At 36.6% G+C, this 14,143-nt stretch overlaps 1 protein-coding gene across 1 annotated transcript; it reads left to right on the plus strand.

Annotated features, from left to right (window-relative positions):
- Positions 1 to 7,079: 7,079 nt before the first annotated feature.
- LOC147866857 (uncharacterized) lies at positions 7,080 to 11,033 on the plus strand. Its single transcript, XM_087317364.1, has 4 exons — positions 7,080 to 7,385; positions 7,809 to 7,938; positions 8,238 to 8,854; positions 8,894 to 11,033. Exons 1-4 carry the CDS (start codon positions 7,286 to 7,288, stop codon positions 9,991 to 9,993), a joined length of 1,947 nt encoding a protein of 648 aa, XP_087173490.1. The 5' UTR covers positions 7,080 to 7,285; the 3' UTR covers positions 9,994 to 11,033.
- Positions 11,034 to 14,143: the final 3,110 nt, after the last annotated feature.

Below are 14,143 nucleotides of genomic sequence, written 5' to 3' on the forward strand. Positions count from 1 at the left end.
ATGAGAATCAAGCCAATAAAGACCATGTGATCCTTACGGGAGAATTGATCTAAACATTGTAACCACCTATCAATTACCATATAGGTATGACACGAAGCATACACTGTCACGATTTCTAACACCATTAGAGTTGAACATTGTTTTGGGCAGGACCTCTTGAATTATAGATATTTTTTGTGAATTTAAAGTTAGTAATAATCATTAATTTTGAATCTTTGGTAACCGCGTGCTCGGCAGATTCTTGAGTGTCCCTTTCTTTCGTTTGACTTAAAATATCCATTGACAATAGTCATATTACATATTCTACACAATCATTTGGTGTGAAAACATGCTTATATTGTTGATCACAATGATTCTAGAACTAATATCTCAATTTGTATAAGTAAACTAAAATCATAATAATACTTGATCAATGAGTGTGTAATTCAACAAAGTAGACCACAATAAGTATGAGATTTTGAAGAGAGTGTACAATTGTTTTTGTCATGTTGTCCTAATCATAAATTTGATCTAATGTGTCGTGGACCATTATGAGAAAACTTTGAAGTATCATAAGAATATGATTATAAGATATACTCCTTAAACTAAGCTAATAAGGCAAGTTTAAAGTGTTATAAGAGGAAGAGAGGTAAAACACAATGAATACTCTCCAATTAAGGCCATTAGTCCATACTATATGGAAGGGAGCACCATCCTGTGCATAAGCAAGAGGTCATGTGCCTCATATACAACAGCATGTGTCCTTGCGGTACTATTGATGTTTTAAATTACCTTTATCATTATCTTAGTAATCGGTACAATTAGACTCACATGAGTTCTCTTGTAGAAAGGAGTGTATCATCACAACAACAAACCATTGGAGAGAAGGAAAAGTAGTTTCATTGTTGGTTCCATAAAAAGTGTTGTCAATCAATTCCCTTTGGGACACACATTTTGGTAGAAGCCAAAATGTTCAAACCCATGCCATTCGGCTTTCTTTGTGAATATGTGGATATTCGTAAATACTTTCCTCTAACATCAACCCAATGTTATAACCCACACCATCAATATACTACTCGTACATTTGTTTTGTGAATCTAATCTAACCCTACACATGTATCTAGAATGTTCATGGCGTTAGCCCTCATATGCATAATCTTATAATTAAAGAGTGAATTAGGTTGAAAATAGGCCCATTAGCTTGGTCTATAAGGTTGAGGACAAATCAAAGGATCATACCTATGCAAAACCCAATCATCCAATATGTAGAAGTGACATTGACATTTTACTCAAACATCTAAAGCACAATTGAACTTGCATGCAACTATATTGCACAAATCAATTACAAGGTTCCTAGTTCATGCATTGACCCCAAAACCCCCTCAATGTTACGATGTACTAAACATTTCCCAAACCAAACTTTATGTATGTTCCAAGTCGCATCTTCCTTTTTTCCTTATACAAGAGATAGACTTTTGGTAAGATGATGTTTTGGACTTAGGCCTAGTAAGGTTAATGTTGTCATCCTTCTACCTCCTCCTACATACAACTGATGTTCGTTGTACTTAATACTAAGATAAGTTTGAACAATCTTGGAACACATGTGCTCATGGTATCAAGTACACATGTTGGACCAATTTGTGGACCAGACATGAAACATGTTTTGCGATTGCTAGTTATGTAAAAATACCTTGTGCTATTATTTTAAATGATTCATTTAATAGATTATGCTTCCATATGCACATTTGTATTACAATCATTCTACCAAATAGAGGTGAAGTTTTTGATGATAATGTCAATTTAGTTGAGAGAGATTAGATACAACCAAGTGTTGGATTAGTTTCAATCTTTTGTCATTGTGTTCTTTATGGATCTTAATTATTAGTATTGTCATAAAAGAGTAACATGGAATTAGCAAGTGTGCACAATATTTATGCTTACAACCATGTCAATGATCTCAAGATGGATCCAATATTGATGCAAAATATGATCATGTTACTTCTAGCAAAACCTTACGTTATGGTTTGCCATGAGTTAAGGTACTTGATATGTATACCATGTTGAGTGGCTTAATTAAAGAAGCCTTAAATTTACTTATATGACTAGCAATATGAAAACAATTCTAGGTCTGGAATGCTCAAAGGCACAGGACAAAGGAGCCTTCGACTTGCACCTCTAACATGTTAGACTCAAGCAGAATCCCAAGCATTGTGCACGATGACGACAATATGATGAGTTAGATTTTTTACTGAAATTGTCATAGTGATTATTAACCTTCTATTTATGATTGTATATGTGAATATTAGTACACCGAGATGATTTGAGCCTATATTGGGACCCCAACCATGCAACATCATGAGATTATTGAATGTGTACGAAATCCACTACTTATTGAATATGTACAAAGCCCATGGCTCATTGATTCCGATAAAGAGGGCTCCAAGTTTTGTGAACACCATTATTAGTGTGAGAGCAATTCCACATGGGGACATTTGAAATGGCTAGGGTTGAGCAAACCTAGTATGCACATATTGGACTGAGATAGGAAGAAGCATGTGCAATTGCTTTTAGTGAGGGGGACAATTAAAGGAGGAAAAAGAAGGGAAGTTTTGATGAATGTAAAGACTTGTAGGTGGGGGAGATGGTTCAAGATGAAATGCAAAGAAACCGAATTCTTACTTATGACCTGCCACACCAAGTTATTTTCTCCGTCAAGTGGGCATGATCTTTATAAAGAAATAAATGTATAAATGTCAATAGCAAGTAAATAAGGGTATGTACATTTATAAATAAGTGAATCTATGCATAGGTTGGTTTTCGCCATTGCCATTGTGAGTTTCCCCCATGTAATATAACTTTACAAAAACTACGAATATTCATATGTGTATGTGTATGTGTATGTGTATGTGTATGTGTATGTGTATGTGTATGTGTATGTGTATGTGTATGTGTATGTGCATGTGTATGTGTATGTGTATGTGTATGTGTATGTGTATGTGTATGTGCATGTGTATGTGTATGTGTATGTGTATGTGTCTATGGATATACATACAAATACATGTGTGTGTGTGTGTAATAAGAGACATATTTAAAGGCATACATTGAGAAGAAAGTTGCCAATAATTGCAAGGGTGGAAAAAAGAATTGCATGGCAAACAAGCAAGCAAATGCTACATTTATTTATTGTGTATTGAAGAGCAGAAAAGGGATTTGAACCCATGATAATTGATCCTTTGATAAAGCTATACGGCTACCATGAAATGTCTTTATATCCAATTACTATTATTAATTTGCCCTCTAAACATACGTGTGGGGAGAGAGGGGAGGGGTATACTAAGGTCATTTACACTTTTTGTACATAAATTTTATTATGGAAGTAATGAGGAACATGACAATGAGCATTCGACAACCAGGGGGTAGATGCACGTGTGCAAGTGTATCTATGATTCTTATCTAGAGGGAATCAAATTGCAATTACTCTTCATTATTCCCATTGTAATTGCAGTTGTATGTCCAGGAATCGAATTACATTATTAGTCTAGAAATACAATATGACAAAAGATCCTGAGCATTGAATTTTGAAAAATTGAGCTAGTTGTATTCTACCCACGAATACGTGGGTACCAAAAGAGAGAAACAAGAACACGTATGATATAATTTGTCAATAAGGTTTTGTTTCATTGACATAAGAAATTCAACCTCAAGTTTCACATATTCTTGTAAATATAGCGAGCTTGTGGTCTCTCCATATAGCTTAAAAGTGCATTTTACCATTGTGGCATAACTTAAAAGAGAGTCTCAAAAGAAAATAAAGAAAGAAAGTTTTAGTAACTTACGCAAAATGTTAAACTCGGCCCAATGAAACAAATCTTAGTACAATGACAAGCAATACCCTTCTACCATGATAAAACTACAACATTATCCCTTCAAAATCAAGCCCACATTGGTCCCTAGTCTCCATGTTTTGTGACCGAAAGGTCCATAAGGTACTTGACTATCATATTTACGTGGATATCCTCATATGCATGGTATCTACAAACATAGTGCCCCTCATTCTTCACCCCTACTTCACACAGTATCGATCAAAGATTGAGATTGGTTGATGACCAATTTGAATCTCCACGTGATGTGGAGAAACTCTCGCAAGTTCGATAATTGCTACTATAGTATGATATGTAGATATCGATAAACTAATGCCACACATTGAAGCATTGGATTAATATGTTACGAGAATGCAATTGTACAACAACATTTTAGATGGTAACTTGGTGATTGTGGGCTAATCCAACTCTTCTTGGATGTTACCATATAGTTGGATGTTTGTATCTCTTGCTTTATCACCCTAAGTTCTATCGCTACACATTTTATGATATGAATAGTTGTGATGTCAAAGCATATAATTTTATCACATTCAATTTCCATGTCATGCTTTCAGAGCTATCAATAGAATTGTAAACATCCATATTTGCCAACAACCAAAAGGCTTTGCATGGTCTATGTAAATGTATGTTAATCCACATATTGCTAATATATGTGTCGAAAAATGCTTGCTTGAAGGTCTTAGTCAACGTCAAGTGTGGTTTTGCGAACTTTACCATATGATATCACGTGGTACAAAGAGTAATTTGTTATGAATCACCCTACAAGGATGAATAATTGGGGTTCCTTTAAATATGTATCCAATATGGCTGCTCCAATTCGTTGATGCATATAACAATATCAATGCATGAGTGATCACACTTTGGTTTGTGTCTCTTTTCATGGACTTAATGGCAATTTCTTTTTGATAGTGCCACTATTGCATAGTCCTTGATGGGTTTGGTGATTGTTAAGCAGAGAAACAAACATGAAAATGATTATATTTGCGTCACAAATATAGTTTGCAACAAGATGAACAGGAAAAATGTACATGTCTTATACAACATATGACAACCAAGAACAATTGGCCTAACGTATCTTTTATAGCAAGTGGTAACATGAATTGCCCCATGAACAAGCACATAGTAATAACACCCGGTTTTTGTTAAACATGCAACACAAATGAGCTTATGAAGATAATTAGGTTGTTGGCATACATATATACATATGTATACGGACATGGATCAATCATATACATTGATTTGGGATCGACTAAGTTCCTTTGGGAATAATTGAACCTAGAAAGTTTGACTTTCATATCATGGTGTAAACATTAAGCAACCAATCATGAAGAGACGCATAATGTTACACAAGGTCGACAAACTGAGTAAACATAGTCAATGATGATGATATATACAACAATAACTCATTTATATAATGCATTATGCAATAGTAACTACACCATCTACACTTTGGAGCATAATATTGACCAAGGTTACTAAAACTATCAATCATACATGTGTGTGCATTGACTAATTAGGCCTAATATGCATAAAAGTTTGCATGTCTAACATACTCAATACTCTAACCTACATTTATGGTGTTCGACTTCTAAACACATTACATTTTATAAGTCATCACAATCTTTAACACCAAATTAAGTACTAAATTGATCTTAGCTTGGTTTCCTATATGCTTACCCAATCTCATATTTGAGATATAGCTTTAAAATGAGTTGATTGCTACTTTCACCATCTGGGGTGCAACACTCAACATGTTTGCCTAGCAAGACAAAGCTATCATCGCTACATGCAAGCCTACCTTAGGAACATGAATATTCACAACTATGTTATTGCAACATTTTCTATGATATTTGCATGGCCATAATTACTCGATTGTTGGGAATGCAGTGTCTAGCCTTGAACACATTATTTACTTAATACTCAAAAATGTCATAAGTTGATCATAGGTGAAAATAATCTAGAATCATCTCCAATATTGAAACATGTTCACTTACCAACATCGTTGACATTGGCTACCATAGTTTTGCATTGGTGGTGTCATTTCATTGGATTGTAGGTCGATGTTGTAAGCCACAATGTCCTATTATGACCCTTACTACATCTATCATCATATGATCAAGGTGATGTCGCTCTACTAGATCCATTGTCATATGATGCAAATAATCCCAAGAAACCATATCCATGATGCTTTAAGTGAAATATGTGTACATTCAATATTATAAGGAATGAATGTATCTTGAAGCAAGCCGCCTAAGTAATTGAAAGGTAGTGCATTGTCACGAAGGTCGCCTATTCTTATACCATTGTCTTGAGTAGAGTCGTGTTCTTGGCTGTGGAGGTTCCTCAAATTTTCTTTCTAGCACACACATTTAGTTGCTATGGACCCCTCATTAATCAACTAGTCTAAAGCAAGTTTACAACTTGATGCATTGTCTTACCCCGTTGCTCTGGAGTTTTGCAAGAAGTGTGTGCCATTTTCCTTTTTTACTGTCGAGAACACATGATGGTGAAGCTCATGTACACATGTGGGGGTTGAGCAAGTCGTCATGAACGAATGATGATTTTATAGGACAACCGTAGAGTTGAATGGTGATGTTCGAGCCATGTACTAGTTTGAATGGCGACTAAACCAAGTGCGACCACATCACAATATAATAAGCTAGTCTTATCTAGGGAGCCAAGAACTGAGGACTAAATGTGGCGATAAAGAAAGCGAACCATTTCATTCGTGGACAAGAGACTTGCTTGAACCGCTAATAAATGTCTGCCTCAGTTGGGGGATGACGGATTACACACCTAGCGAGCTACTACGAAAGTTGTAAGGGGAGTAATTAATGGGATGAATTATGAGTACAAGAATCATCTCTAAAGTTGGGTGTGTGGGGGGGAGGCTCTTACTACACTTCTAACACCATGATCACCACCACCACCACCAATACTACTACTACTAAAGTTACTACCACTCTTTCAATTATATCTAAGTTTAAGAAGACTAATCTATGGGCTCACACTATGTATGTGTATGGACTTTTTGATGTTCTTGTTCAATTTGTATGGTCTTTATGTGTTTAATTAATGACTCATTATAGTGATGAAAAGAGAGGTGGGGGGAGGTTAACTCATTATGTATAAATATATATATATATATACACCTCCTCCTCTTCCTTCCTTCCTTCCTTCCTTCTTCTTCTTCTCTAAACTCTCTCTATATTTATTGTATTAACTGATCTTAATTAGTAGATAGTGCCTTTCTTCTCCTCCTCCTTTTTTCTCTCTAATCTCCCTCCACTCCAACTTAATCCCTTCCCTTCTCTTGATTAGCAACACAAATTACACATGATCCCCCACTAATTACCCACTAATCACCCCCCCTACTCATATCATTCAGATTCGTGAATAATTTCAGTTAGTTAGTTCTCAACACAATGAGGAAGCGGTTATGGTCACCAGATGAAGATGAGAAGCTCCAGAGATATGTCTCTCAGCATGGCTTTGGCAATTGGAGTGAAGTGGCTAAGAAGACAGGTACTTAATTAAGCTTTACCCTTCGTAATTAATCCGTCATTAGCACACTTGCAACTTATGTAATCATGCTACTGTAAGTCTCTAAGCGATTGATTAGCACTAATTGCACAACAGTTACTATCTAGCTGGCCGGTGATTAGCATTACAGTGACCACAGTACAATGAGCTGTACCTATTCTTGTAATTAGCTGCATCAATCCGAATATAACATCGGCCTATTTGCATCACTCCCTTGGCACTCGGGATTTAGGGTTCCTAATGCCAAGATTGGAGGGGCTAATACCAAAATTAGATGTACCCGTCTTAATATGCATAGTTGAGGTGATTCTTACTAATAATGATTAGTATGAACATGGCGGCGATTAAGATCATGATTTGAAGTGATTAATCCGATTATTTGATTCTGTGTTTGTGTGTGTGTAGGCCTGCAGAGATGTGGAAAGAGCTGCAGGCTGAGATGGATCAACTATCTGAGGCCTGATCTCAAGAGGGGGAAGCTGTCCCCAGAGGAGAAGATGATCATCATCAATCTGCAGAAGGTGTTTGGCAACAGGTAATTGATTAACAATCACAATGAACAGACGCATCATGTGTTGCAGCTCCAGAAGATTCATCAATGGTGATATCCATAATATTAATTTATAACCCTCCTAGCACTTTTACATCCCCTAGACTATTAATTGTCTTGTTCGAACCTCGTTAGCTCACTGATTAATGGTAATTAGCGCTGAATTAAGGAACACCATGATTACCATCGTTAATTAATTCGCCCTTCCCAGCCTTAATCTTCCTCCTCAATCATAACCCGTAATTTAATGTTAATTGGTATTAACTCTTCTTCTTTTCCATCAGTTGGTCCAAGATTGCGGCCCATCTACCGGGAAGGACAGACAGTGACATCAAGAACTTCTGGCACTCGCATTTCCGGAAGATGAAGCCAAGGCAGGCCGCCGCCGCCGCTGCCATGGCCATGCAATCGATGCTTCACGACATCAAGAATGTCAACACCTTCAACCCTGCAAACCCTAACCCTAATCCGAGTTTTCACTCCTTCCACATTAACCCTATCATCCCTAACCCTAACTCATACCCGGACCCTAGCCCTAATCGTAACCTTCATTCGATATTCCACCTTAACCCTAATTCCAGCCTTCATTCTTTTAGCCCTAACCCTAACCCTAAAGCTAACCCTAGTCCGTTTCATCTTTTTGCGCCATCAATCAATGCTAATAATACGGGCACGCTACCCCTAGCATCCAGCAACAGCAACGCCATTAATTTCCGCATGCAATTGATGAATGGATCGGCCCCTAACCATACCTGCAATCGCAGTAACAGCAGTAATGTTACTAATCATACGATCAATGCCTACAATACTAAACCTGATACAAATAATGCTACTAGTAATAGCGATGACGAAGATCTGGATGATGATGATGATGATGATGATGATAACACTACTATAAGTACTGCGCTCAGCCACGCGAGGGCAATCACCACCACAACACTCAGTAATTCGGTGGCACCTGCTAATAATAATCCTACAGTAATCATTAATTCACATGTCTCCGTGCCAAGCACGTGCATCCAAGACAGTAATTATAGCGCAACCAAGAGATTATTAACGCCAAATTACCACCAATTAACTAACCCCTCCACTAATCACGCAATTAACAATCACCTCAACAGTATATCTAATCATTCCTGGTTGAATGGTCATGATACCATTCCGAATCATCCTCCTCCTAGCCAAATGATGATTAAGCCACTTAATAACATGATTAGCACTTCATTAACTGCTGCTGCTGCTGCTGCTACTACTACTACCATTTCTAATAATGATGATGAGAAGGTGAGAATCCATATTGACCCCATGACGATGACTGCTATGCATGATGATGGGCGGGATCATAATAATATGACTTACAACAACAACAACAATTCGAGCCATTCAAATTCAACTGATGAGGAGGAGGATCATAACATTCACAGCAGTGAGTCGCCGCCTGATGGGCTTGAGCTTGTGGTGTGGAGCTGCGTGAACAAAGGACCCCCAAATGTAGCTATGGCAGCAGGAGGAGGAGCTACTAATCCATACAATATTCTGCACAATCATGTGGATGAGTATCATCATCTTGATCATGATCATGATCATCATGACCATGATCATCATCATAATGATCAATGTCATCATGACCATGGCCAGGATCAATGTCATCATGACCATGATCATCATGATCACCACCATCATGACCATGTCCATCACCACCACATGATGATCATGATGAACATGAGCCCGACCACGACAACATGCACGAATTCTCTAGGGGATGCCGACGACAATGTGCTCGATGGGGATGACCAACACTTGGCGGAGCTGCTCGACCAATATCATCACCATCACCATCGGCACAGCATGTCATCGGACGACGATCGGGACTTCATGATGGATGCCGCCCACTTGATGATGGACAACCCGCCCAAATCCGGCAATGCCAGCCTCCCCCAAGCTACTAGCCCCTTTTCCTCCATCTCTAGTCACCACCACGATGCCGTGACATCCATGATGGTGTCCATCCCCTTGATCACCACCCCCTCGAGGTGCTAGACCTTCTTCTCTTGTTTCGTAACTGCCACTATCCCATCCGATCCCATGGATCTTCATCATTATCATTGCATACCCACCACGAATTTCTTCGTTTCCGAGTTGAGTACATAACATCGGTCATGGCGATCATCATCGAGCTCCCGCTTCGATCATCAACGCTTGATGCCTCTCATCATTAGTTCTATATATATATATATACACTACATGCACATTGGATCACTAGTTTTCATATCTAGCCATGGCATTTGTTTATCATGGGATTGTCACTTAAATTGCAGGCATTGGCATTGGAATTCTCTAGTTTCAAATCTCAATCAATGTGACATCGGGTATCACAACCAATCCTAAGATTGGTTGCCAATCATATTGATTGTGATGCTCCATACCACAAATGATTGACCAATGCAAAGTAGATATTTGGTTGGTAGCATTACAATGATCCATGATCCTCCAACGATCATCTATCATCGACATGTTACTAGTATCCTTACTTATTATTGACACTAATATAAGCTAACTCCCTAAAATGGTAGTGTGGTTACTAGAGCTGGCCATTAGTGATCCATAACTAATTAAATATCCATGCAATATTATTAGCCCATTTATTTAACCCCTAGGTGATTACCATATTAACAACATAGAAGAACTTGGCATTTTTAATAGATTTTTTTAATGATCACATATATTATCATAAGGCACCACTCATACACAAAGGGCCTCACATCTCTTGTTACCTTGTAGAAACTATCATAGAATTTTTATATTAGTAGTAGAAACACAATAGCAATAAGAACTAATAAGAATCACACCACATTGAATCCCCTCCAAAAAAACAAAACATTACCAATACCACTTGAGATGTGCTCCTTTTGTGTTATGGTCAAGCCATTTACTGTTACAATGGGCAATGTTCCGGCAATATTAGTATCTTATGATTCGGAGATCCCTATTTCACATCCAAAACCTTATACAAGGGTTAATCAAAATTTGTATCCTTCCATTACTTTTTCAAATTTCAATAAGTTTTGCCCTACAATTCAGCTCTCTTTATTAAACAAAAAATAACAATTTTGATATGTTAAACTTGGACTATGGTGTCCATCATATTGGCCATAATTATAAGTTCTCATAGTGACTACAAACCGAAGTTAGTGACATATTCTTATTTCATGTCCATGTTAAAGTTGATTCATTTCATTCCACATTATTTTGCATTTATCACTTGAGTTTATAAAGCATGTGTATATGTATTAACTCGTCTCCATGATATTCTTGAACTTAATGTGTTGCCGTACATCACACATAGAAATTGGATCCTCACGATAATAAATAGCAACAAGATATCTCTAGGATTGCACATAAAGCTTTGATCTATGTTGCGAAAGGATCTCTATAAGTTCTCTTTGCATGTCTATCTCTAGTAGAGCACCTATCGGAAGTACACAAGCACTTATATTAATGTAGTCATCATGCCACTCCAATGCATTATATATATATATATATATACACACACACTCACACATATGATAGTAAGCCCCTTAGCCGACAATAATTCCCTTCAACTTTTACATTCTGAATTACGAGCATTATATATCCCGTCATTAATCCTAAAGAGTACAAGCCAATCATTTGTTTTCTAAGAGTGAGGCATAGTAACCGATGGTTGTATTTCATATAATGCATATGCGTATCGCAACTTATCCTTATTATACGCCCATTATAAAGGCAATCTATTTTGGATCTCATGAGAATCTATAAAAATAGTGCTGAAATTGATGCACCACATAGATTCTCCGTTGACATCAACATCTCTGTAATTTTGTTCGTTACTAGATTCCGACCAATCTTTCATTCTTGTGAGGATACATTTCCTATTAAGTTACCATATTTCTAACTAATAATAGACTCATGTACTTTGTGTTCTATGCAATGGTGCTTATATTCATGCTCGGCATGCAATTAAGGTTGAATTTTCCTCAATACAGTACTTGAATAAATGGGAATCGAAATCTGAGAAGTACACATTGTAATGTTGATATACATTGGAATTTACTAAAGATATTGAGACATCACATTACATCATAGTATGTTAGGAACAAATGTTTTTTCTTTCGTACCATGTTGTATTGTTCTTCTTGGTTAACAACTACATATGCCAAAGTTTGCAATTGTGAGGATTCTCAATAGATAATATTTGACATGTTCACATTCAAGTAATGATATGCTCTATCACATCCCAAATCTTTTATACATTTTCACATGTACCTTTATTCATCTAATGTTGCCAAATATATATCAACCAAGCCAGTTGCATGGGGAGTGATCAATGTTGGAACCTGAAAATGATAATAATTCTAGTATACAAGGATATGTTTTGGGTTGATCAATTAGTTTGTACAATATTGGATTAAATATATATACATGTAGAAACTAGGATCAACTCTGTGTCATGCGTGTTCTTTTAATACATATTATCGTCATTCTCTTGATGATTTGATTGGAGTATCATCCATTTCATTTGGCCATCATTTAGGCCAAGTTGTTTGATGTTCCTCCATTAATTATGTATGTGATCAGTCGATATATACTTGGGAATGGTGAGATGATCTCAACAATTGATTTTGATATTGTAAAATGTATTTGTAAGAAGCCATTCATATGGCCATTATAAATACTTTATGGCTCCACTTTACTCTAGTAGAGAACTATATATAAGAAAAGGAAGCATTGTGCTTCTACCACCAAGGATGTGATAATTCTCATGAAAGGCCCATTATAATTCCACATTTAGGCACACACACATTCTCCAACTTTTATTTTATAATTTCTAATGCTTGAAAATTAACCTTCTATTTTCATTTTCTTCTAAAAGTTATTTGGGTGTTAAGTCATCTTCAATAGCCTCCTTATTAGTTTTTAATAGCAAAATCTTAATCCATCCTAACAATATTGTGCTATTGGCTTACTCGCACATATACTATTCTTAACATTTATTAACTTATAACTTGGTTTGGTTTGGTTCTTATGTTCGATCTAAATCGTATGGTAAACATTGATGATCTCATACGTTATAGCGTATATTTATTCCATGTGATGGTTTGGAAGCCTTTGATCATAGTTGTTGTGCCTTTCAAATGTCAATCGTATATTTCCTATTTTCAATGTTTCCAAAAAAATTCATGAACGATACCAAAAAATTTCATTAAGGATACGTGATTATCTCTCACATAGACATGTGTTATTTGTTTTATGGCTCATGATGATGGAGTCTCTAACCCATAACATGGAGGTTAAAATTTACAAGCTAGACCACCACGCCATCAACCCCTATGTACTATTAGTAGAATGTTGTTGTTAGGATCTTAATCAACATACTGATTGATAGTCAACTAGTTAGATTTAAATTGATTAGAACATAAAGATGGATATCGTCTTATTCTTGTTTACCAAACCTTAGATCCCTCAAACTAGCAAGGCAACAACCATAAAATGCCGCATCTCATTAGTGTGTGGTGCTAAATGAACACTTGGTGACATTTGTTTATGTCACTATATCATGTACGGATGTAATTCCACACATTAAATGCAAGCCACCTAAAGTTACTTCATGTATAAGCTAGGGTGGCACATATTTTCATTTGAGTAATTATTGTGCTACTTCATCGTGAGAGCAAATGTTGTAAATCACATATGTTCACATCTAAATGTATATTGATGTTGTAAAGATGGGCAATTTACCTTTTGTGGTTGAAACATGCGAAGAATATAACATTTCATACATTATATGCAAAGCAAACTTCATCGGCACATGATATCAGGCCTATGTTTACAAATGTTTCAAATGTCGTTGCAAGGAAATACTTCTGAACAGTTTTCTGTTCCCCCCCCGAAGTGCACCTACATGTCATTATATTCCTGAAAATGCCCCTCTGGTTAGTATCGCGGAGAAGGGGAAGAAATCATAGGTTCCAAGTTTCAATAATCAGACGATGAATTTTATCGCCCTGTTTCCTATATGCATGTGTCAATAATACATGGACAAAGGTGTTTCTTGCCTCTTGTTGGCACAAGGGGCATTTAGAGAAATAAAGGAAGAAGGGCAGGGGTATTTTAGGAAATTTCCAAAATCAGCATTAGTTAGTATTATTCA

Source organism: Azolla caroliniana, unplaced genomic scaffold (genome assembly GCF_043228905.1).
Source record: "Azolla caroliniana isolate FFs.n. ecotype wild unplaced genomic scaffold, voAzoCaro1.0.p SCAF_3, whole genome shotgun sequence".
Classification (NCBI taxonomy): Eukaryota; Viridiplantae; Streptophyta; class Polypodiopsida; order Salviniales; family Salviniaceae; genus Azolla; species Azolla caroliniana.

Bases quoted from the DNA above. Each gene is read 5' to 3' on its own strand.
- LOC147866857 (XM_087317364.1), top strand. From the start codon at position 7,286: ATGAGGAAGCGGTTATGGTCACCAGATGAAGATGAGAAGCTCCAGAGA. The intron at 7,386-7,808 runs GTACTTAATTAA...GTGTGTGTGTAG, and splicing joins TGAAGTGGCTAAGAAGACAG to GCCTGCAGAGATGTGGAAAG. The intron at 7,939-8,237 runs GTAATTGATTAA...CTTTTCCATCAG, and splicing joins CAGAAGGTGTTTGGCAACAG to TTGGTCCAAGATTGCGGCCC.